Consider the following 25707-nt stretch of genomic DNA (forward strand, 5'->3'; position numbering starts at 1 on the left):
CAACACAGCGCCACCAATGGGATAAGCGCTCAGAACAGCAGCGAAGGCGGGGCGGAAATATGTGCAGAGCCCTGCGAGCTTTCTTCTCTCCCGCTGACCAGCGCAAAGCCAATTGGCTCGCGGAAGCCCAAATGCGAAAGAAGGCCAGCGGCCGCGAGCCACTCAGGAGGCGGCGAGGAGATTTGGGCGGCGCCTCATTGGCCGCTGTCCCCGTGGCGAGATGGCGCGTGGCCCCCTCCTGATCTGTCGGGCGCTGCGCCGCTTCCCTTTCGCCGGTTGCCAAGGCGACGGAGCGGGGTGACGTGCATCTGGGCTGGGCGTGGCGAGCGCTCGCTATTGGCTACGCGATCGGGCGATGGCCGCCGGCCGGGGTGTCGCGAGCCTGGTGTCCTTTGCGTAGCGGGGAGAGCGGGCGCTTCAGTCTGCGGCAAAGGAGCAAGGGAGAGGAAGAGGTGCTGACTAGGCCGACGACGGAGAGAGGAGGCTGCCGGTCTTGCCAACCCCAGCCGTTGCCTGAAGGAGGTACTTGGCCGCTCCGCGGGGGAGCGCCGCCGCGCCGCGGGCAGAATTCTAGACAGGCGCGCCGCGGGCAGCCTCTCCTTCCGCGCGGAGGGGACCTTGTCCGCCTCCTTTCCTCCTTCATGAGGGGACGCCGAGGCCTCCGAAGCCGGCTGAGGTGCCCGCCGTCTCTCGGGGTACCGTCGGCCGAACGATGGCAGGGCGCGCGCTGGGGGTGGGGAAGGGAAAGCCGAGGGTGTTGGCGCCGCCGACGGTTGCCCACCGGTCCAAGGCTGGGATTTGGCGGTTTCCTCAAGGGGCTCCCTGGGCGGGGGAACGGGGACCAAAAGGACACGACACGACTAACCGACCCCACCCTGGCCTGGGACTCCGCGCAGGTGCTCGCCGGTGTTTCCGCCTGCCTCCCTGCCCCGTCCTTCGGTTCCTTGTGGGCAGCCGTCAGCATCTCTTGACGGTGGTCCTGGGAAGGAGGCTGGTTCCTCGGCTACGGCAAGTAGCATCGCGGAGCGGCATTCGGTCCAGCGTTACGCATTCAGGCTGAGGAGAGATTACCATAACAAGCCGAAACCTCGCCCAAGAGATACGAGGAGCATCCTGAAACTGTGATCTTTGCTCAGGAGGATGGGGTAGAGCGTAGCTGTTTGGGGGGGGGCGGTAGAAATCAGCTGCAGAGTTAATATGAAGACCCCCATTAGCAACTATGGTTCAGATCGTTGCTGATCGCTTCCCCACCCTCTCTATATTCAGCTTGCATTTTTGTGTAAGGAAGGATGCTTTTGGGGTGTGGTTGGTGGCAGCATATTTGCAGAGCAGTCGTGCTCATGGTTATCTGATTATCGCTTTTAAGAATTTAGTTATTTTTCACTGATTATTATTGCATCACATTTAAAATGACCAGGTTCTTTCCATCAAGGACTGGCTTGGTTGAATTTCCTTGATAATGAATACTATGTACAGTGGTACCTCGGGTTACATACGCTTCAGGTTACAGTCGCTTCAGGTTACAGACTCTGCTAACCCAGAAATGTTATCTCGGGTTAAGAACTTTGCTTCAGGATGAGAACAGAAATCGTGCTCCGGCGGCACAGGAGGAGGAGGAGGCCCCATTAGCTAAAGTGGTGCTTCAGGTTAAGAATAGTTTCAGGTTAAGAACGGACCTCCGGAACGAATTAAGTACTTAACCCGAGGTACCACTGTGGTTGGTTGGATTTCCTTGATAATTAAATAATTCACTGCTTCCTAGCAGGTTTCCAAGCACTGTATTGCTTTAATTTAGGAACAAGTGGTGATAATTCCAATGCAATCATAATTTTGGCCAACTTCATAAGTGACTATTATTTTGGAATTTCCATTTTTCCATAATCATACTGAGTTTCTTGTGCTTAAGGAAAGTAGGAGACTGGAATGGCTGCCGGGAGATATCTATGAATTTCTATACAAACTGCTTGGTCAGAATAAGTTGGTTTAAGTGACTTACTGAAAGGTAAAAGTGCTCAATAAATGGTACTCAAGGGACGTTACTTTGTAAAGTGTAATATCTGCATGTGGATTTATAAAGCTAAGTGAAATCTAAAATGCTTAGTCATATTCAGGGTATTATACAAATTAAATGAATAAACCAGTCACGTTCCTGGTTTCTTAAAGTTAAAGCCTTCTAGAAGGCTTGAAGCTTTTGTCCCACAACATATCACATTCTTTATTTGGAGACTTTGTATTTATTGAAGAGAGGATATATTTATCTTTGTGATTATGAAGTGCAATCTTTGCAAAATTATGTTCAGTAGCAGAACCTCTCATAAAGGGTCCAACGATAATTGCTTAAGGGAGATGAAGATCCTGTTTAATAGTCTGAGTGGGAGACTGTGTGCACTAAAATAAAACTCATATTTTTATTTCTTTATGAGGATGCAGTGAAAGTAGATTAGCAGCTGGATGCTGCTGACTGCATATTACTTGAGTGTGATCAATACATAATGGAGTTCCTTACTATATGATTAAGTGGCAGTCTACCTTTTGTATTGAATGGTGCTTACATCTGATAACAACTTCAAGTAGTCATGGTATGCACTCAGTCCTGCTTTAAGAGTACGCCCTGCCCAACTCTCCAGAGAGTTTTTGCCGTGCTCCTTAGCTGGAGCCCTGGATGCTGTTAGGTGCTGTATGTCTTTACTTATCTTTTACTGGTTGTGTGCTGTAATTGCAGCCATCTCTAATAGGGAAAATGAACATAGAGTCTAGGAAGGCAGTATAAAGTAAATGCATGCAAGCGGTTATCAGAAAACTACTGTAGTTAGTGTGGCCTGCTCAGTAGTCTATCCTCTAGGTGGCATTAAAATTGGGGGTGTAAAAGGAGAAACAGTACGTACTACCCATGCAGTTGTGTACAACTAAGATTTAACAGAGGTATTTCAACTGAATTAATAGTGCAATACCCTGCTGTGCTTTGTGAAAGCTTTGTGTCTTGTTCCTTATCAGAGAACAAATGAATGTGTTGGCACCACTTTGAAGGGTACATTTAGCAAGACTGTGTGCTGGCCTCCCACATATATTGCAGGTGAACTAACAAACTAGGCTGAAACCCTAGACTGTTTCCCTCATTTGATGAAGAGACTATGTAAGGCACAAGTGTTGAGTAGTTTTGCCCACTATTGCATCAATTGCACTTGCTGGGTGGAGGAAGAGCCTCCGTGTGACCTAGCAGGATGCTTCTTGAAGCATTCTTGGAGGGAAAGTGTTCTCAAGTCTTTTAGAAGGCAGAAGTTTCTGTAGTTATTTTTCATGGAGCTATTTTTCATGGATTAATGCTTTAAATATGATGGGTATGATGGCTGAGCCATTGCGGAATTCCTTAAAATTTTGACTTTTACCTGAGCAAAAAATTTACTATACTGTATTTTTATTTCTTTGCATTTTGTCTTAGATTTGGAAAAAGAACTTTTGAAAATGCTGTCCAGACTCTTTCGAATGCACGGCCTTTTTGTGGCCTCACACCCATGGGAGGTCATAGTGGGAACTGTAACTCTTACCATCTGTATGATGTCCATGAAGATGTTCACTGGTAACGACAAGATCTGTGGCTGGAATTATGAATGCCCCAAATTTGAAGAAGTAAGAAGTTAAATTTATTCTTTTAAATACTACTTGTCCGTATAATCATCTTATTTGAAATTCATAATTAAATGTTGCTTCACTGAAGCTATCCATTGACTGATTTACATAGATTGCATTCTCTTCTGTTTCAGAGGTCTAAATATATCAGTAGATTACAGTATAGGGAGCAGGTGGCACTGTGATCCAAACCTCTGAGCCTCTAGGGCTTGCTGATCGGAAGGTCAGTGGTTTGAATCCATGCAATGGGGTAAGCTCCCATTGCTCTGTCCCAGTACCTGCAAACTTAGCAGTTTGAAAGCATACCAGTGTGAGTAGATATATAGGTACCACAGTGGCAGGAAGGTAAACAGCATTTCTGTTCACTACCGCACTTGTCATGGTGTCCCGTTATACCAGAAGCAATTTAGTCATGCTGGCCACATGATATGGAAAGCTGTCTGTGGATAAATGCTGGCTCCCTCAGCCTGAAGCAAGATGAGTACTGCACCCCATAGTCACCTTTGACTGGATTTAACTGCCCAGGGGTCCTTTACCTTTTTTACCTTTAGACTGCAGTTTTTAATGTAAGTTGTAAGTTGTAGCAATTAGTGAAATGCAGTATACTAGCTTGTCAGATAAACACCTAAAATACTAATATGAGTTTTCTGAAACTGCTCCAGAAATTCAGTTTACTCACAATTTTTTTATATTAAAAATCATTTAGATTATATTTCTTTCTTTCAGGACGTTTTGAGCAGTGATATCATAATCCTGACAATCACACGCTGTATAGCAATCCTTTATATATACTTCCAGTTTCAGAATCTGAGGCAGCTTGGGTCAAAATATATTTTAGGTAAGATACATTGATTTATATAATTATTAATGTATGTCAGTAAAAACAAACAAACAAGCACCCAAGTAAATGAAGGATAATAACTTACTCCCGAACACTCATGCCCTGATCTGTCAATTGTGAACAATGCATAAAAACAAGTTTGTGTTTGGGGATTTCCCAAATTGGTGCCAACATAAGTAAAATTTGGGCCTTGAACACACAGTGGAACAAGAAAATTGCCAGTACTAGAAGGACTTCTTTCTTGGTAATGACCTGGGGCAGGTCCTGTTTGGGGCTCAGCACTAATCTTAACGCGGGTGGCGCTGTGGGTAAAAGCCTCAGCTCCTAGGGCTTGCCGATCAAAAGGTCGACGGTTCGAATCCCCGCGGCGGGGTGCGCTCCCGTTGCTCGGTCCCAGCGCCTGCCAACCTATTAGTTCGAAAGCACCCCCAGGTGCAAGTAGATAAATAGGGACCGCTTTCTAGTGGGAAGGTAAACGGCGTTTCCGTGTGCGGCTCTGGCTCGCCAGAGCAGCGATGTCACGCTGGCCACGTGACCCGGAAGTGTCTCCGGACAGCGCTGGCCCCCGGCCTCTTGAGTGAGATGGGCGCACAACCCCAGAGTCTGGCAAGACTGGCCCGTAAGGGCAGGGGTACCTTTACCTTTACCTTTTTACTAATCTAACGGAGAAACGTGCAGCATACAGCACACAAAATATTTCTCAACTGGGTTGAATTCATATTTGCTTTTAGCCAACTTTCACTCATGCAGGAGGAAGGGGGTTATGGGAGGCAATTTTTGCAGATTGTTCCTTCCCTTTGCAGCTCCTTGAAAATATGTCATAGGGTTGGAGGACTCTTCAAAACAGCATGAGAGGCAGTCCAGAGGTTATTGGTGAAAACTGCTTGAGCCCCATTCTCCAGCAGGGGGCCTCCATAGGCTCTTTGTGTCTTCTGTAAATTGAAGGAACCCTGTTCCCAGATGGGAAACTGGATCCATTCAGTTATATTTTACAGCAGCTATTCAAGATAATAAATGTTGAAATAACTGAGGAGAACCTGAGGACTTCCATTCCTGCCAACTGGAAAAATCGTGCAAGTGCAATTTAGCATTGCTGAGAGCTGTGGAAGGTGCATGTAAATGTTCTACTGATTAACTGTACTTTCCAGAATACTACTGATCTAGCCAACAGGACCCATTTGCAATGGAAAGGGAACCCACCGTCTACTTGTAAATGAGAAAATGTAATCTATTTGCCCATATCTGTCCTAAATGTAACACGAAGCAGTTTCACAACAGAATCCATTGTATCTATGCTTTCTGCAAAGGGAAGGATTTGGATTAGGTTTAAAATATTATTTTGCAAGGAAGTGTGTTTGTATTTGTTTAATGCCTTTTTACATAGACCTTTCCTTTCTCATTTTGGTAGGTATTGCTGGGCTCTTCACAATCTTCTCGAGTTTTGTCTTCAGTACAGTAGTGATTCATTTCCTTGATAAAGAATTGACGGGCCTGAAGTACGTATTACTCATTGCTATGTTTTTTTGAAAATATACCATCATCTATTCAGGAGCTGTTTTTTTGACAGTTGACCACCCTAGTCTTGAAATTAAGAATTGGAGAGGTGAAACAAAATAGGAGGGCACTCCAGAAGTCTTCAGGTTAGCCTCAGCTCATTCACAGGAAGAAATTGTACATGCATCTTTTTATGCTGCTTCTGGCATGGCCATCCTTTCATGTGAAATTATACAACAGAGGTCTTTGGGATTTAATTCCCCTTCTGTGTGTTTTCCTTTCAAATGTTGAATGCTAGGCTCAAAAAATCTGATTGGCAGGCTTCCACAGAGATTTCCTCTTATTTCACTTTCAATGCTGAAAGAGAGCTTTTCTCCCTCTTCAGTATTCTTGCTGTTACTCTGTGATCTCCAGGCAGCCTTAGCTTTGCCTACATTATCCATTCTTCATCTATCCAATATAGACAAGTGGAAGATCAAGTATGTTGAGTGTATCCAAACAAATACATGCCACATAAAACTGTTTAATGGGTATTTGAAGTTTAAGGAATAAATCATAACTAATTCTGGTATAGGTTTTGGGCTTGTGTAATTGGGATTGTTTCTTAAGATGTGGGTTTTTTTGTTTCTGTTTTGCATGTCGATAATAATTTTTGTATCTTTTCAGTGAAGCTCTGCCATTCTTCTTGCTTCTGGTTGACCTCTCCAGGGCCAGCGCATTAGCCAAATTCGCGCTCAGTTCCAACTCGCAGGTCAGCCAACTTATCCATTTGATAAAGAACATTTTGAAATAGGGTTTACAAACAATGATATTCTGAGAACAAAGTCTTAGGGACAATTTGGAAGCAAATCTTCACACCTCTGCTTAAACATGAGCTTGTATAAATTTACATTAGGTATTTTGTTTATATGATATTTAATCTCTATCGTAAAAGTATGCTGTTGCAGCAACTGTCTGAAAGGGAGAAGGCATGGGTTTTCCCTTAGGTCTAATCCTTTTCTTGCTACTTAAATAAATTCAGTTTTGAGGGAACTTGGGACACAAAACAATCTTTCTATTTTGCTTGCTTCTTAATTACTATCCACCAATCCAGTTAACAAACACAATTTTTTCAACCTGTAGCCCAGCAACATCTTGAGGTCCGCAGGTTCCCCAGATCAGATTTACTATTCCCTTATGATTGGTCATGTTTACTGGGGCTGATGGGAGTTTGAGTCCAACATTTGTAGTACCACAGTTTACCCAGCACTGTTGTACATTAACTAACTTAATTTTTTCTATTTGTATAGGATGAAGTAAGAGAAAATATTTCACGTGGCATGGCTATCCTGGGCCCTACATTTACACTTGACGCTCTTGTTGAATGTCTTGTCATTGGCGTTGGTACCATGTCTGGTAAGCTGAGGAATTTTGAGGAGCACAACCAAAAGCTTAACAAGTTTCAGGAACAAACAAATTAGCATCTCATAGGCAGCTGTGTGTCTTACTACTTCTTGTGCTAATTGTGTTGATTGAACTGGAGTCTTTATTATGATTATTACTGTTTTTGTGGCTTTGGAAGGTTCCTGCTTTGAGAACACAAAGGAATTCATAATTTTAGTTCTGTTTTATACTAGAGGGTAGGGGGAATGAGATATGCAACTTTCTTTTGTTCTCCTGTCATATATCTGTTATGAATGGCAAGTGAAATTGTGTGCAGAACATAAGCACTCTTGATTCATTCCTTTCTCTTCCCTTAACGCGGAGGTACCAGGCCTGAATTAAACAGCTGGTCACAGCTGCAACGAAGCTGTTTAACAGCTGTTAAACAGCTGTAACGAAGTCTATTATCATCTTAAGGAAAATATTTGGCACACGTTCTTTGTAACCATTGCATGTGCCAAGGTGTTGCATATGAATTTTGCATAGTTAATAATTAAATATTGCATAATTGAATATTTTCTATTCCGCCAAGGCAATCCATGCAATTTACATCTCCCACAATGGTCTATTGAGGCTTGTTCTTAATTTATTTTGGCTTGTTTTTAGTTTTTTGTGATATTGTTTGGCTTTGTTTTTATGTTGTAAACCACTGTGATATATTTATGATACAGCAGTTCATAAATATTTTTACATTTAAAAAAAGTTTTTAAGTGTCATCCCATATCCATAACTACAGTCAGTCCTCGTTTTATGAGGATTGCTTGGGGTTTTTGTTCTGAACTCCCGTGCGTAAGCCGACCCTACCCCTTTCAGGGTCTATTTCTGGGTTCGGTACTGTGCACATGTGTGAGATTGCGTGTCATTCAGACACACCTAAACCAGGAGTTGCCTCTATGTGGTCACTATACCATAGAAGAAGTCAGAATTAATTGGTAGATGCACTAGTTACTAATTGATCTTCTTTTTACATAGTAATTGTAGGCTAATTATTCTTGGTTTGTTTGTTTGTTTTGTTCCCCATAAGATGGGATTTGTTAGTTTATGCTGCCCATGTTTCTATACATGTTAACTGCCAAGCTCATGCTCATAAATTTGTAATATGTTTGGGTGAATGAAGAGCCTGCTTGCATGAGCAAAAAGGCACTTCTGCTTAGAGAAGATGTGTGATTTTCAGCTTGGCTCTCCCCTCCCATGCCGTATAGCACCCTATCACCCTTTGGCAAAGCTGGGAGCTACTGTATGGAGGGGGGGGGGGAGACCACCTTTCATGAACAGAACTTACTGCAGATTTAACCTATTGTTTGAAACGCCTTTAAGGCTGACCAACAGCTTTCTAGGGTACAGCTTGTAAGTCCTCAGTCTTCCTAACCTAAATATGAACAGAAAATGCCAATATGCAATAGATATTCAACAGTGTGGTATAGCAGCAAAAGGAAGCTTATGCAGTTCTAGGCTGCATCAACAGAAGCATAATATCCAGGTCAAGGGAAGTAATAGTACCACTTTATTGAGGGCACAAGGAGAAGGGGATGACAGAGGACGAGATGGTTGGACAGTGTTCTCAAAGCCTCAAACATGAGTCTGACCAAACTGCGGGAGACAGTGGAAGATAGGAGTGCCTGGCGTGCTCTGGTCCATGGGGTCACGAAGAGTCGGACACGACTAAACAACAACATTGTGCCTTGGTCAAAATCAAACTAGAGTACTGTGTCCAGTTTTGGGCACCACTGTTCAAGAACGAAATTGAAAAGCTGGAATTTGTGCAGAAGGTGACAAAGATTGATAAGAAAAGATTGAAACCAGGCTTTATGAGGAACAGTTCAGGGAGTTGGGTATGCTTAGCATGGAGAATAGAAGATGGAGTGTTAATATGGCAGCCATCTTCAAATATCTGAAGGCCTGTCACATGGAAGATGGAGCAAGCTTGTTTTCTCCTGCTCCAGAGGGTAGGACTTCAACTAGTGGATTGACATGACAAGAAAGCAGATTCCAAGGCATGGCCAGACTTGGCCCTCCAGCTGTTTTGGGACTACAGTTTCCATCATTCCTGACCACTGGTCCTGTTAGCTAGGGATGATGGGAGTTGTAGTTCCAAAACAGCTGGAAGGCCAAGTCTGGCCATGCCTTGGCTAGTCCCTTGCAACTGTACAATTCTGCAAAGGCAAATATGGTGTATATAAACATACAACTAAATGTGGTTTGGGATTATTCTAGCTTCACATTTACTTATGCCAGCAGACTTTTAGAAATTGCTGGTCATGAGTAGCAAGCTGTGTGTTATTTCCAGTAGGAAGAGGGATTACAAGGAAGTTCTTTTCACTTCTGTCCATTTTGTATTGAGTGCATGTGCCACAGTGTCTAGAGGTGTGCTTGTATGCCTTTTAAAATCCATATGAAAACACAGTAGGAGGAAACAGGGATTCTAATGCTTGGTATTTGTCTCTCTAACAGGAGTAAGACAGCTTGAAATCATGTGCTGTTTTGGCTGTATGTCTGTCCTGGCCAACTATTTTGTCTTCATGACATTCTTTCCTGCATGTGTGTCACTGGTATTGGAGGTAAGAGTATGTCAAAATCATCACTGATATAACCACCAGCAATAACTATCTACTTTCTAGGACTGATGTCTTATTGTTCAAGTGTAATTGGGAGCCAGAAAATGAAATACTTTATAATTAAACGGGCTTAAACTATTGGAGAAAATAAGCCTATGGGGATCTGGGAAAAACTGGAATAAAAATAAAACATTTCTTTAAATTTGGCATTGAGAGAACTGTTAAAATTTTGACAGGATGGTATATGTCTCCAGTTTTGATCAGTAAGAATTAATGTTTTCTGGAAATGCCCCAATTCCACCCACCCCACAATAACTCTCCATGTACTGTATGATGTTTTAGCAGAAAAGTTTCTAGGATTTAGGTCAGGACTGTGGAACTATTGTCCCTCCAGTTGATGGGAATTGTACTTCAGCAACATCTGTTAGGTGAAATGCTCCCCATAACTGATCGAGGTTATTCAATTCCATTATTGTGCTATATAATATTATATATATAAATATGTAGGTAATGCCTCATACTGTTCTCTTTATTGTTTAGGCGGGGGTTGAGTAAGTTTTTAAAAAAATTAAAATTATATTGAAAATGGTTTTTGTTCCAAGAACATTTATTAAAAACAAGGGGAAATCATTTGTTTATGTGCCAGTCAAAGGATTTTCCCTAGCAATTGAAATTTATGGAAATTGCACAAGAGCATTTCGTAGCTGTTGCTCCTGATTATTTTAAAGAGCCTTGTGCAAGAAAACTTAACAGAGGAAACAGTCTAATATGGGCTAATAAAATGCTGTAATTTATTTTGAAGACTCTGTGATCTGCAAAGAGTTATGGTTATAACCACAGGCATTAATAAACTCCTCGCTTTGATATAATTATGATTCATACCGTAGTTGTCAGACTGTATGTTTGCAGCATAGTTAGAATGCAACAACTGTAATATTTTGTTACCCTGTTACAGATTTGTTTTTTTGAAAAATAATATGTAAACTCTGTTTTGTCTTCCTTATTTCATATGTTATAAATAGAGGATAAATGCTTCTTTATTTTGGTCTCACCTCCATAAGCATATCTAATCTTCACTAGCAGAGGAATGGGGAGTGGAGGGGGCGGGGCGCCACAGGCAGCACTGGGGTTGCAGGGTGCCCTCCAGCATGGGACGCGGAGCAGGACGCTTGTGGTGCGTGGCCTGCAGGGCACCCTAGCCGCCGCCTCTCTCCTGGCTGCCCTCCAGCTGAGGGGAAGGTGGTGGGTGGACTCTGTGCAGGCTCCGATCAGCGCACCCTGCCCCTCCTGCGCAGCACGTGCTTGCTGCCCCGGCACTCGAGTGGCTAGCTACATCGCTGCTAATCTTTATAATATTTAGGAGAGCTAAAAGCCAGTTACACAAGCATCTTTACCATTTTTTCTGTTTTGAAAGGTTAATCTTACGTTCCACACAGAAATATACACAGTTGTATACCTTGTCATATGGTCCTGTGCAAAAGACTTCTGGAAACTTGTTTTTCAAATCTATGTTGTATATATACTATTGATTTCTGCAGCTTTCGCGAGAAAGCCGTGAAGGACGTCCCATATGGCAGCTTAGTCACTTTGCTCGTGTTCTTGAAGAAGAAGAAAACAAACCTAATCCTGTAACGCAGAGAGTCAAAATGATTATGGTAGGTTGTTGCTTTTAATGGACTCTTATTTTGAGCACTCCGAGTCAGTAAAACAGATTTGATTTATTAATTTAAAAAGTGTTTACCACTTAATATAATAAATAAATTAAGTGGATTACAATAAAAATTCAATAAAGTTGAATTTATCCAAACAGGATAAAGACAAAATTAAAGAGTCCAGGAAAACTTGAGTATAAAATGTTAAGAGGTATTTAAAGTGCATTGAGTTCCCCAAAATGTAACAGATTCAGTTGCCATGTAATTTGACTATTAGCAGCCTGAGTATGACATGCAAGTTGAAAAGAAAAAAGAAACATGACCATTTGGGCTCAAAGCTTGGTAGGAGACCAAACTCCAGTGATTTCCATTCCTCCTCCCTACACTTGGAATGTGTTACCAGAATTAAGACTGTGTGTTGCATTAATTAGGAGGGCACTAGCCATGCTGACTACAGCTTTTTAAAATGAAGATTATTTCTATTGACTTCATTTTTTTAATCTTACAAATTTTCAACTTCAGCAAAGAAATAATAATAAGTAACAGGACACAAATGCCTTGCAGTAAGCTACACCTTTCAGTAGACTCACTGAAATCAGTGGACTTAGGTTCCTGAGGATGACTAACATTGGATATCACCCTCCCCAAATACACTATAAAGGAGGACCATGCATGAATATTTATTTGGAAGTGGTATCTACCGTTTTCTCATCTTTGTGTTTAATGTTGGCTTTGGTGCAAAGCCCTTGGTGAGCTAATCAATAACAACTGACTTCTTAACTTTAAGTCTCTAGGTTTGGTTCTTGTTCATGCTCACAGTCGTTGGATAGCAGAGCCATCTGCTCAGAACAGCACAGCAGAAATTTCTATGGGACTGGATGAAAGTGCACCAAAGAGAATTGAACCTAATGTTTCTCTATGGCAATTCTATCTTTCCAGGTATGTTTTCGCATAATGTTGCTAATCAGCATTCCATTGCATTTGCCATAAATGTTAGATTCCGTCTAGTAGATAGGTGTTTGTTTGTTTGTTGCTTTTCCAAGTAATATAGACCAGTGCATTTTAATTATTTAAATGGTGGAATTCTCCTATCACAGAGCTTGAATTTCTGTGCAGGTCTTTTTTTAATCACGTAAGAGTCATTGGAGGATGGCACACACGTTGAGTTTAAAGGATGTGGACAGTTACATTTTTTCCTGGGTCTAGTCCCAATGTGAATAATTCTGAGTGTTGAAATTATTTATATGCTAGCTATGCTATTCAAATAAGTGTCACACTTTACCTATGGCTGATATATATGCTACTATTGCAGCATGATTGCTGCTTGAGTGGTAGTTTCCCATGCTGCTGACAATTGCTCTCAGGGTTCACGTGATTTGATATGCTTGCTTCCCATGACACTACTGCATGCCTACAGGAAAGGATAGACAGTAACCTTGACTTACAGCATTGCCATGCATGCCTTCTTAACAGTGAAGTAGGTAATGTATCAACTTCTCTAATCTTTCTAGGATGGCCAGTATGGACATTGAGCAAGTTATTACACTTGGGTTAGCTTTCCTCCTTGCTGTCAAATACATCTTCTTTGAGCAAACAGAGATGGAATCTACACTGTCATTGAAGAACCCTATAACATCCCCACTAGTGATCCAGAAAAAGAATCCTGAACACTGCTGCATAAAGCAATCTGTGCCTTTAAAATCTAATCCTAGTCCCAGAAAAGTAGAAAATCTTCCACTTGCCAAAGACAGAAAAGGTAACCTTTTAGTATTATCTTTTTTAGCAATACAAACAAGTTGTTGATGAAACTGCCCACTCTTCAAATTTCCAATGTTGGTGTTCTCTGCAGATGAAGTTAAAATGCCTGTCGTACAAGAATCTCCATCGAAGGCCACATTTGTGGTTGGCAATTGTACTTCTTCAGAAACTTCCCCAGTTAGTGACAGCAAATATCCTGGAATTGAATTGCCTAAAGAGATACGCTCTATTGAAGAATGTCTGAGTATATTTAAGAATGACAAGGTATGAAAGGAGAACTATGGAATCATCTAGTACTTTAAAGTTGTTCAGGATCTTTTATGCAAAAACTATTAATTGCGTTATTCACAACATCTATTGAGTGGAGTGCACTGTGTTTATACGTGTCAACTTTGTGAACGTGACATGCAGAGTAAATTTGGAAACATTCTGCTTTTCCTTTTTACTCATGCTGATTTATAGTCATTGAAATTCTCAAGAATGGGTAAAAAATTGGATTGGCTTCAGAATGGATCCAGCCTTACTCTATCACGAAGGGAAGGGTGGCGCTCTAGCAGAAAATGCCTGCTGAAGGTGGATTTTGCAGATTTCCTCTTCCCCACTGCCACTTCCCATGCTGTTGCGTGGGGCTCTTCTGACCCCCCCCAAAAAAAAACAGCTTTTAGGGGGACATAGTGGGAATTGGGGAAAACTGCCCCTTTTTTGATATGTTTTGGTAACTTGCGCCCAAAATTACACCAGTGGTGGGAAACCTGATGCCTGGGTGCAGAATGTGGCTTTCCAGGTCTCTCCTTCCAGCCCTCAGGGCTCTTCATTGACTCTGCTCTGTGCCTTCCTCAAGCCCTTTTGCCTGGCTGGAATGTGGCACTGCATTATGATCATGCCTGTTGCTTGCCTCGGTGGAGTATGGAGAGATGTGTTTGTGGTGGTGTGTAAAAACATCTTGACTAATTTGCATGGCTCGAATGTAGCCCAGTGTCCAAAGCTCAGAGTCACACCTGTTGCTCCATTCATTTTAGCCAATGGCCCCACCTACCACTGGCATGTGCCCCCCCCCCCCCCCCCGTTGCCTCAGGGAGAAGGTAACCTTTGAGCTGAAAAAGGGTTGCCTTAACATTCTTCAAAGGCTGGGTATGAGCAATACAAATGGTCTGCTCCCCAGAATAATATTTTTCCAAATTTATTTTACACTTGAGCTGTTACACTTCAAATGTCCATCTCTTCCCCTGTGACCTACCCCACCAAATCAATGGCAATCTTTTTAAATAGTGGTTAAGAGCCTCTAAGCTTACACTCGGTGCCTTCTCGGTAGTGGCCCCTGCCCTGTGGAACACCCTCCCACCAGATGTCAAAGAGAAAAACGACTACCAGACTTTTAGAAGACATCTGAAGGCAGCCCTGTTTAGGGAAGCTTTTAATGTTTAATAGATTATTGTATTTTAATATTCTGTTGAAAGCCACCCAGAGTGGCTGGGGAAACCCAGCCAGATGGGCGGGGTATAAATAATAAATTATTATTATTATTACTGGCTGTATAAAAGTGTTCATATTGAACCTTGGAAAGTGTAAGTTTCCATTGTGGTTCCACTGTTAAGATCATTAGATTGACTGTAGCTGAGTGTGTTGCAGATAAAACCATTCTATATGTTCCTCCTTGTTGTTTGAAATCTGGAAGAGAGGCTTTGCTCTGGTTTCTATCTTATGTCAGAAGTTAAATCCCTCCTTAAAAGGTCAAGAAGTAAGAGTCTATATTGCCACCCACACCTTGGAATTTATGGCATGCTGACAAGTTAAAGTTCTTGTTTTCCCAGTCTTTACTAGCAGCTAAAATTCTAGCTGTTACATGGCTTGATACATATAGACTTACAGACTCAAATGTTTTGTGGAAGAAACATTGCCTTTGCCTGGTCCCAAAAGACCAACAAAGATGAAGTCAAGAGCAAATTTTCCTGGAGGAGTGAATCTCTTTTGTTGGACTTTCAGCTAATTCTCTGCTTAATTGTAGTTCTGTATGTAATGCTTTGTTGCCTCAAGCAAAGAGGCAACCTGTAAATACTTTTTAAAAATGAAGTTACCAAATTATTTCTTTTCTCTAGATGGGTGCAAAGTTCCTTTCTGATGCTGAGGTCATTAGTTTAGTCAATGCAAAATATATTCCTGCCTATAAGCTGGAAACTTTGATGGAAACTCAGGAACGTGGTGTGTCGATTCGCAGACAAATGTTATCCCAGAAGCTTCCTGAACCTTCCTCCCTACAGCGTCTTCCTTATAAGAACTATGATTATTCTTTGGTGAGCACAAGTGGGCGAATGTAACTGTGTATAAACATTTTTTCTTTTAACAGAGGAATTCAGTGTTCCAAACTTCTTGATTTGGAGTCTGGCATAATGAGTTTCCTCAGTAATAGCTATGAGTTCTCAGTAAATGAGAAAGGAGAGCATCGGGTATAGCTAGTGGTGGACGTTTTGTAAAGTCAGTAAAGTCAGTGATGGTGGCATCTCCTTGGGTTTTTTGTTGCTTCTGTAACCTTCCCAGTTTACAGAGGGACAGCCTTTTTCAGGATTACACAAGTGCCTCATCCCTGTTTGTAACAAGTTGTGATCATATACATTGTTAATTTTCTTGTGTCATAGAACAAGAGAACAACTTGTTCTGCCCGCCCCTTATTACCAAGATGATAGAAGAAAGTATGCAGAGTGTGGGTGTTGTTACTGATGTTGGAAAACTGCCTAAGTTACTTGACAGTCACATTGAATGAGAGTGGAAGGAAATTGTTTTACTCTTTGTAACAAGTTACTTTAAATATCAAACGTTTGAGTTTTAAAAATATTTTTTATAACTATGAAATTTGTAATTTTTGAAAAATAAGGTGATGGTTACATCTTAATTGTTGGCTTTTTTGTTAAGGTGCTGGGTGCCTGTTGTGAAAATGTGATTGGATACATGCCAATCCCTGTGGGAGTGGCAGGCCCCCTTCTTCTGGATAAGAAAGAGTTTCAAGTTCCAATGGCAACAACAGAAGGCTGTCTGGTGGCAAGCACAAATAGAGGGTGCAGAGCAATATGTGTAAGTATTAATTACACAAGCTGTGTTGGCCGGGCACTATTTAAGCAGCTACTATGAAACAGTAGTTACTTGTTTGTTGAACCTGCACATTAACCAGACACTCACCCTACCATTTCGCGTTTTTTTGCTTTCAGCTTGGTGGAGGTGCCAGTAGCCGCATTCTGGCAGATGGAATGACACGAGGGCCTGTTGTAAGGCTGCCTACTGCCTGCCAGGCTGCCGAAGTGAAGGCTTGGATGGAAACCCCAGAAGGATTCAAGATAATTAAAGATGCGTTTGATAGCACAAGCAGGTTAGCATTTTCTATAGCTAGCAAGAGGGAGGCAGGAGGGAACCTTAATGTTGTTGTTGACAGTTGAAAGTCATGCACCCAAAATATGAGATGGGATGTAATCTAATAAACTTTCTTCTTTATAGATTTGCCCGTCTGCAAAGGCTTCAAATTGGTTTGGCTGGCCGCAACCTTTATATTCGCTTCTCGTCTAGAACTGGTGATGCAATGGGAATGAACATGATTTCGAAAGTAAGCTCTAGAATTTGTTCTGTGCATTTAAACAATTATTTCAAAATTCACTAATTATTCAAGCCTTTTCTAGGAAACTGAGGGATAAGAGAAAATCAATACTGTATAAAGAGTCAGGATTCTTGTCCCTTATGCGTGTGCATACACATCTTTCTTGTGTGTGAAAGTGTTACACTAATAGAAAATGCTATTGTAGTCCAATTAAATGAAATATCTCTGATTGGGGAATCTCCCTCAGGACATAAAGGATTATCTGGAACAAATTGCTTTGTATTATCTTCAGTTCCTAGTTGATAAAATGAAGAGGGGTCACAGTTCTCTTGCAGGGCAAATGAAATGTGTGGTCTTTGAACACTTGTTCTGTATAGTTCAAAATGAACTGTTCTTGAAATGTGTAGTGGTATGATATCCAGAGTGCAATCACTATAGATATTGTTTCATTATGGTGGCTGATTTTCCATTGCTCACTTTGCTCTGCCTCCTCCTCTTCTGTTCTTTCAAACACTCGCAATTGCTATCAGGATGGAAGGGGGATGGGTGCAGAGAGAAAAGCACAGTCAGAAAGGAGCTAGGCCTAAGGAGGCATCTGATGTTCCCTACAGAGGCTGTTTAGGTCCACAGCTGGCCATGGAAGCAAGCTGATAACCTGATAGGTTCCCAGGCATTGCCCTGATGCCCATGGGGACAGTATTGGTGACTCTGGAATGATGTGCCTTGCACATGGCCTCTCGAGTTCAGTTCAAATGTTACTTAAATGGTTAATAAAAATTCTGTGTATATTTTCCCAGTTCCACTGTCAAGTTTCAGCAGCAATTCTTTTGAGACGAGATCAATGAGAATTACAGTGCTTCATGGCTGGTGTTCAGTAAATACATTTTCTCTCTCTTTCCCTTTCCCTTTTTCCAAACAGGGCACTGAGAAAGCGCTTGGAAGGCTACAAGAAGAGTTTCCTGATCTCCACATTGTAGCTGTTAGTGGGAATTACTGTACAGATAAAAAACCAGCTGCAATAAACTGGATAGAGGGGAGAGGGAAGTCTGTGGTCTGTGAGGCAATCATTCCTGCAAAGGTTGTAAAAGAGGTGAGTACATGCTGTGTGAGCCAACACTCTTGGATTCAACATGTTTGTTAAATGGCTTGTGTTGAATTCATTTTCAGATTATCACTACTTTCAATCTTCTGTCCTGTTCAGAGTAGCTTGCCAGACTGCCTGGCTATAGGTCTGTGTCATGTGACGAAGAAGGGTGGGGTAGAAGTTTTAAAGATTAGTAATAATGTAGTAGGCACATTAGATCTCCCTTGGAATTCTTAGCACCCTGTGATGATGATATTTCAGGTGGGGTGGAGAATTTAGGGTTTGTTTTCCCCCACAGCAATTGCATCTACATAATGAGTTTTATCCCTGAGTAGCAGAGAATTACTGCTTCAGCTTCTGAGAAGTATAACAGTATTTTGTGGGTTTGTTCTAGGTACTGAAATCTACCACGGAAGCCATGATTGAAGTCAATATAAACAAGAATTTGGTTGGTTCCGCAATGGCTGGCAGCATCGGTGGCTATAATGCTCACGCAGCAAACATTGTCACTGCAATATATATTGCATGTGGGCAGGTATGTTAGCCCTTGACTTATTGTATGCGAGAGATTATGTAGCTGAAACACGCCTATGCTAAAACTGAAATTTTCTGTACTGACTGTAGGATGCAGCACAGAATATTAGCAGCTCGAACTGCATCACACTGATGGAATCAACTGGCCCTACCAATGAAGATCTATATATCAGTTGCACAATGCCCTCAATCGAAATTGGAACCGTGGGTGGAGGAACCAATCTTTTACCACAGCAGGCTTGTTTGCAGGTATGAAGCAGCAAAAGACAGAAAGCTGCTAACCCAGAACCATACTCAGATCTGTATTGTAACTGCATAGCCCTATTTAGGGAAGTTTTTAATGTTTGATATTTTATTGTGTTTAATATTCTGTTGGGAGCCACCCAGAGTGGTTGGGGAAACCCAGCCAGATGGGCGGTATGTAAAAATTAATAATAATAATAATAATAATAATAATAGTAATAATAATAATAATAATAATAATAATAATAATAATAATAATAATAATAATTAATTAATTAATTAATAATAAACAAATTGCAGGGTGAAGAATCTTTTTTGCTGCATTGGCATTGGGTGGGCACTCGGGACCTACATGTCAATGTCAAGAATATAAACACCTATTCACACCACACCTCTTGTCTCCAATCTCACTTTCCTGGTGCTCAGCTGGCCAGAGTGGCAAGAAAAATCAAGGTCCTTATGCTGCTATCAAAGAGAACTATCTTAGCCTGCATTGGAGGATGAATAATTTTCCTGCCAGCCAACTAATAGCTTCCCCCAATGCTCAGCTAAGTGCAGCTCTCCAGGGTTCATTGGGCTGCACAAAGAGCAGCTGATAGCCACATGTGGACTGCAGGTTGCCCACCTCTGTTCAGAGGCCATAGTTAAATTTGTTCATGTTTTGCCATTTGGAACCCATGTACTGTGCCTGCAAACCCACATTTATCCCACCATTTCCTGATTATTACTCTTCTTTTCATGGCTAGGATAAACTTCTCATGTGTACCAATGGAAAAAACATGTATGCCTGTCACTCACGTGCCTGAATTTAAAGCAGAGCATGTGTGAGAAGAACACTTGTAATCACAGAGCCCATGACCTATGGGAGTGATGAAATGTTTCACTAGTTTGTGAAATGTAACATAAAGCATGCATAGTTTTTCTTCCTTCCCTCTCTCCCACCAAATCTTTTTTTTTTTTTTTAATCAGTTTAGGTTCTACAGGTCATACACTGATACATCAAGCTCTGTTCAGTCCACTGTGACAATATTGGCTCTCCAAGATCCCATGCAGATGAACCTGGGACTTGCTGAGTGCAAAGCCTGTATTCTACCACTGAATTGTCAGCTCTGCATTATGCTTTCTGTGTTTTTGAGAGAACCTTAGGTTGTTCATGCCTTGAATATAACCTGTTTCTGCCTGGCTTCTAAAGTAGAGTGTCTCCTCTTGCTTACAGGTGCTGGGGGTTCAGGGAGCAAGTACAGAGAGCCCTGGAGATAATGCCCGTCAGCTTGCCAGAATTGTGTGTGGCACAGTAATGGCAGGAGAACTCTCTCTAATGGCTGCTTTAGCTGCCGGGCATTTGGTCAAAAGCCACATGATCCACAACAGGTGAGAAAGAAATTGTTTCCCACCAAGTAACAAAATACAATGTGGAAATCAGGACATACCTGAATTTGTTTCTATTGTTTTTAATAGGTCAAAAATTAACCTGCAAGATCTCCAAGGAACTTGTACCAAGAAAGCTGTTTGAGTATTGGCAAACTTGGAGCAAAGCATTGCTGTGGCTGTTTGACCAGTGAAAAGAAATAACGCATTATCTGTGAATTTTGGAAGGAAGATAAGTCTTCAGTGCAGTGAATTCTTGGAAATACACTTGAAAGAGGATCAGTGGACATATAGGCAGCCCACAGCTTCCTGAATCCTTAGCCCTTTGTCTGCCATAAAAGGATGCTTCTCTGTGGGAAATGCTCCATATAGTTCTTACATGGGACTATGAATAAGCTAGAGTCATACACTTTATAGAGTGAGGCTCCTTGTAGTCTACTCAAGTTATTCAAAAGTGTCTGCCTTTGTCATTTTTGAGGTGAACATATTTTGACTAGTGTACTACTGAGAAATAAGTTCAGTAACTTTGTTTTAAACCAGTCTACTCGCTTAGTTGCTTTGAAATGTCCATTGTGATCACTGTTTTCAAGTTAACCTGGAGTGTCATGCAGCAAGAATTGGCCACCAGTAAAACTCCTTTGGGGCAAGAGAATAGCCAGCTCCACCAAATTTATCACTTTTCAGCAAATTGGGGGATGGAGAGGGGTTTTAGAACGGCTTGTTGGCGTTTTCATATGTTGTAACTGTTTTCAGGTCTCATCTAATTGCTTCTCACAAAATCCTTACTTTAGTTTTATTCAAAATTTTAAGCCTAGAATTTGGGTGTTGGGATAATTTCACTGAGTCACAATAGTTTTCAGAAGTCTCGATTTCAGAGTGCTTCGCATTCTGTTGTGTATAATACAGTTTTTTAACGTTCATGCGACATTTCTGTAATACAGACATGTGAAGTTAACAGGCATGTTGTTCAGAGACTCTTACCTTGCACTGGGGTGAGAAACTTTGCAGAACAAGGCACTGGGAAGTTCTCCTGGGCTAGCCCAGTGGAAATGGTGGGCAGCTGCTCTAGACACTGGTTCCTGTTAAGTTCAGTGGTGCTTTCCCCAGGAGAATGTCATAGTGAACAGCACCCCTGGTAAAGTTTAAAAGGAATGGTTTCAAGCAAGTCAAAAACATGTTTACACTATTTCTTAATGATCACTTTTGAATATGGTGTGCACTTCTGCAGGAATAGGTGTGTATCTCAAGATGAGAGAGCGGTTAAATTAATACTACTTGATTACTTATTTAATATTTCTTTTCCTGAAGAAATTGTAAGGATTGGTGTTTTTTTTAGCAAGTTCTAAATGTGTTTTTTTAGCAAGTTAAGTTGCTTATCACTTCTTGAAGACTACTAACTACAGGATTTGAGAAGAGAGAAGAAAAGCAATTCCATCCAAGGTAGCTGCATACCAGGGAAGTGCACTCAATGCTACACAGGAAAACTTGTTGGAAGACTATAGATAGAAAGATGGCTCACTGTTCCAAGTTGGCTCAAAGGACAATTTGAGGGCTGAGGTCCTTAGTCTTCTCATTGGAACTCATTGTGAGTGTCCCTTTTTGTGTGGTACTCTTGTTTGTAGTACTTTGTTAATAGGTTATAGAGCTAATGCAAATCAACACCTATTGCTAGGTATGTGCTACGGCTACTTGTAAATAGCATCATGAATGTCCATATCCTTACAGTATTGTTGTCCAGAAGTTACTGTTTTTTTCTTATTTATGCCGAGTTTGACCTTGCTTTGATTATTTAATATGACACTGAGCTAGCAATAAATGGTTTGTTCAGTGCTTATATGGGTGAATGTAACTGATGTTCTGTCTTTTAAAAAACAAACCATTTTGTACTATTACAAAATTATGTACATTTTGGTACAGATACTTTTTCAGTTTCAGTAAAACAATGCAAAAACACCTATGGGAAGTTGTGTTTCTAAAAACATCTAATTGCAGGTGTCAGTAGCACAGTATGTTGACTCCAGTTTTTTGCACTACAAGGTTTTTAGAGAACCCTGTTTCCCAACATGATTTGGGGTGGCAGGAGAATATATATTTATTTTTGTATTATACCCCATCTGTTGAAGTTTTCAAGGTGCCTTACAGTATATTTTAAATAAAATGAAACAGACAGTATTAAGCAATTACTTGGGTGGGACCAAGGTGCATATAGTGCACTTATGTGTGCACGTACACACACACACACACACACACACACACACGGTTTTCAGATGTTCCAATAGCCATGGCAACTGAATCTCCTGGCCTGGAACTTATGTGGAAGCAGCAAGCGTTGGAACCCCCATAGCCCACAGTTTCCTCTTTGAGCTCATAATAGCTTGCAGCTTCTGTCTAGTGCCAGAGGGCACCAGGCATTGGGGGAGCAGTGGTGTTAGAAGCCCTTCCCCCTGCCTCCTGCCAGGTCCTGAGAAACCGCTTCAGGCAAGGTATATAAATCTCTTGCTGCATTGCATGTAGTGCAATGTAAAGAACCTCAAGTGCCACCTGCAATTTTCAGAGGTCCTGACCTGAACACGGCGGCAGAAGCTACACACCTGGCCAACCCCTAGATATGCCTATGTTCCCATGCAGGCGGTGTCCGATCGATACACGCCAACGACACATGTGGTATTTCTAGCCCTAGAAGCAGGTGGGGCTGGAATGGGCTTACATGGGACTGCTGACGCACACAGTGACCTGGAACCCAAGCAAATGTGGAGTCGCTTGTACTTAGCTGACTAGTATGCTAAGCTTGAATTCCTGGAGAGGGAGGTTCTTGTCTCTGTTGCGGGAGATGTAAAAGAAGAGGAGGCCAGCTTCACATTGCAAATACAAGTCTGAACACACAAGCCACTAGAGGCATTTATGTTGAAAATTCAGAAAGGGAGATCAGTAGCCAATAAGTGTGTTATCTCACAGTCCTTTGGAGTTTCTCAGCTCTCTGGCAGCCCACAGCCATCTATATCCCAAGACCATTCAGGGCACAGTCAGTGGGAAGAAGTATAGAGGCTTCCTCCATCACTTCAGAAGAGAAGCTATCAGGAGTCCAGCAGGAATCTACAAATGAGTGACTTTCTCATTTACACTAAACCAGCTTTTCTCAACCTTTTAAAAACCATGCCACCTTTAGCTAACCTTAAGCCCAGCACTTCAAGAATGGCATCTCTAAATATTTACATTTTCAAAAGGATTTAAGTTCTGTGACTTGATTATGAATACACTAATCATGTTTGGCTGAATAATAATCAAGTACTAAAAAAAATATCATTTTTTAAAAAATGCAAATGACATTTAAAATTTCAAAAAATTGGCTGATGTCAGGGACTGAGCAGAGAAGTGGTGGAGACCACCTCCCCATCCTGACTTCCAGGGAGGAAGAAGAGGAAGACAATAGAGATTTACAACAGTGGTTTGCGGGAGGTCACAGCTCAGAGGCAGATGAGGGGAAACAGGAAATAACAAGAGAGAAGGAGCAGACAGAGCCTGAGCAGCAGCTGGCTGACATGTCACTAGGAAGCATCCCAGACCCACCATCTCCCGGAACCCGGCAAGGCTTAAAAGTAGTAGAGCAAAGAGATCGAGGGCACTTAGTAGCACCCAATATTATAATCTTGACGAATGAGGCAGTAGAAGAGAAGGTGGGGTGAGGATTCACTCAGGACAACGCTATTGTCCAAGAGGCTGGGTTCTATAGCCTCTCTCTGTAAAGTTTGAAATAAAAAAGGACTGTAAGGAACTGTTCCTTGTCTTTATAATTTCCTGGGCAACCAGCCGAGAGCCCCTGACAGATTGTTCCCATCAGGGGGACCAGTTGTGCTCTGGGCCCTTGTCCTTCATGGCTGATGAAAACTAGCAGAGGGAACAGCTGGCTGGGCCAGGGAAGTGATTAATGCCTCCTTGTGAGAGCGGGCGGTCCCTGCCTGCTTGGAGGAGGCCGCAGTAAAACCACTCCTCAAGAAACTCCCTGGATTCAGGAAACCTTAAGAAACTACTGGTCAGTTGCCAAGTTCCCCTTCTTGGGCAAGGTTCTTGAGTGGGTGGTTGTGGATCAGATTCAGGTGCTCTTGAAGGAAACTGGTTTTTAAGATCCATTTCAGTTGGGGTTTATGCCTGGTTTAGGCACAGAAACTGCTTTGGTCTCCCTGTATGATGACATCTGTGAGGAGAAAGGGGAAATGTGTCCTGTTAATTCTTCTTGATCTCTGAACACAGTTTCTGTATCATCAACCATGGTAGGCTTCTACAGTGGCTGTCCAAGTTAATGATGGGGTGGCACCACTATTTGGAAGTGGTTTCATGCTTGGGGAGTGTTATTCGGCCCCATGGAGCCTTCAATTTGAGGTTCCTCATGGTTCAATTTTATCAGCTGGGGCAGACTTCAGTGGCTTACTGGAGCAAGACATTTTGAGCGTACTGCTCCAATCGACTGCACTAGTTGCCAATTTCTGGGCCCAATTCAAAGTGTTAGTTTTGAACTATAAATCTTTAAATGGCTCTTCTTGGTGTGGCTCCTCCCTCAGAGGTCCAGAGGATGGCAACATGGAACGGGCCTTTTCAGCCATGGCTAGGGGCGTACCTGTGAATGGCACTGTGGGTTAAAACACACAGCCTAGGGCTTGTTGATCAGAAAGTTGGCGGTTCGAATTCCTGCGACAGGGTGAGCTCCCCATTGCTTGGTCTCAGCTCCTGCCAACCTAGCAGTTCGAAAGCACGTCAAAGTGCAAGTAGATAAATAGGTACCACTCCGGCGGGAAGGTGAATGGTGTTTCCGTGTGCTGCTGTGGTTTGCCAGAAGCGGCTTAGTCATGCTGGCCACATGACCCGGAAAACTGGGCCCCATAACCTGACGCGCAGCGTAAATTAATAATGCAGAGTTTTTAATTGAAAGAATAAGAACTTTACTGAATTAAAATAAACTTCTTCATAAACAATATGGTTCCAAACAGTTTGACTGAGATTACATACTGACTGAGCTGAGGCAGACTGACTCTGACTGAAAACTTGCAGAGAGCACAGAGAGAGATTGGCTGCTAAGTCACACGTCAGAGTTGACTCAACAGTTAGCAGTTAGGCCTGAATAACTTTAGTAGGCCCAAATGATTGTGCAGTCCCAGCACTTCCCAGCCTGCTTTGGTGCTTCTGCTCTCATGTGTCTTTGTCACATGACAGGAGGGAGCAGAAAGAAAAGCTAGTGGAGGAAGCAAGGAGGCAAACAATGGATGGACATGGGAGGAGGAGAGGCGGAGTAGAGCAGACACGACCCCAATCCCAATGGCCCTGCAGAGTGATGAAAAGCAAACTTTTTGAGTTTCTGGTCCATGGTCTCTCCTGGCTTCAGAGGCACCAATATAGCTCCTTGCCAAACACCACGGGCAGTGCTCTCCCCAGGGAGGCTCGCCTGGCACCTTCATTACATATCTTTAGGCGCCAAGCGAAAACGTTTTTGTATAGCCAGGCCTTTGGCTGCTTAACATTCTATGGCCTTTTAAATGTGTTTGTGGGAGGAGGGTTAT

The 25707-nt window shown here is 42.2% G+C and overlaps 1 protein-coding gene across 4 annotated transcripts; it reads left to right on the top strand.

Moving 5' to 3' along the window:
• Positions 1–335: 335 nt before the first annotated feature.
• Positions 336–22111, top strand: HMGCR (3-hydroxy-3-methylglutaryl-CoA reductase). 4 transcript variants are annotated; one of them, XM_028748336.2, is made up of 21 exons: positions 336–522; positions 1907–2002; positions 3440–3627; positions 4354–4465; positions 5877–5964; positions 6629–6713; positions 7252–7357; positions 9836–9942; positions 11478–11594; positions 12379–12530; positions 13103–13347; positions 13441–13613; positions 15446–15640; positions 16257–16415; positions 16550–16707; positions 16833–16938; positions 17849–18019; positions 18408–18548; positions 18638–18796; positions 20007–20161; positions 20249–22111. In XM_028748336.2, the coding sequence occupies exons 3-21, from the start codon at positions 3463–3465 to the stop codon at positions 20301–20303; spliced, it is 2649 nt and encodes an 882-aa protein (XP_028604169.2). In that variant the 5' UTR covers positions 336–522; positions 1907–2002; positions 3440–3462; the 3' UTR covers positions 20304–22111. The 4 variants fall into 4 exon arrangements, with proteins under 4 accessions (XP_028604169.2, XP_028604167.2, XP_028604170.2 ...); XM_028748334.2 differs by lacking the exon at positions 1907–2002 and having other exon boundaries at positions 337–522; XM_028748337.2 differs by lacking the exons at positions 336–522; positions 1907–2002 and adding an exon at positions 567–676.
• The last annotated feature ends 3596 nt before the right edge of the window (positions 22112–25707 follow it).

This window comes from Podarcis muralis, chromosome 11 (assembly GCF_964188315.1).
Source record: "Podarcis muralis chromosome 11, rPodMur119.hap1.1, whole genome shotgun sequence".
NCBI lineage: Eukaryota > Metazoa > Chordata > Lepidosauria > Squamata > Lacertidae > Podarcis > Podarcis muralis.

What these genes read in the sequence shown, in the direction of transcription:
- HMGCR (XM_028748336.2), top strand. Translation starts at nt 3,463, where the DNA reads ATGCTGTCCAGACTCTTTCGAATGCACGGCCTTTTTGTGGCCTCACAC. An exon ending in GAATGAACATGATTTCGAAA is followed by an intron (nt 16,939 to 17,848) that starts GTAAGCTCTAGA and finishes TTTTCCAAACAG; the next exon opens with GGCACTGAGAAAGCGCTTGG. An exon ending in AGCCACATGATCCACAACAG is followed by an intron (nt 20,162 to 20,248) that starts GTGAGAAAGAAA and finishes TGTTTTTAATAG; the next exon opens with GTCAAAAATTAACCTGCAAG.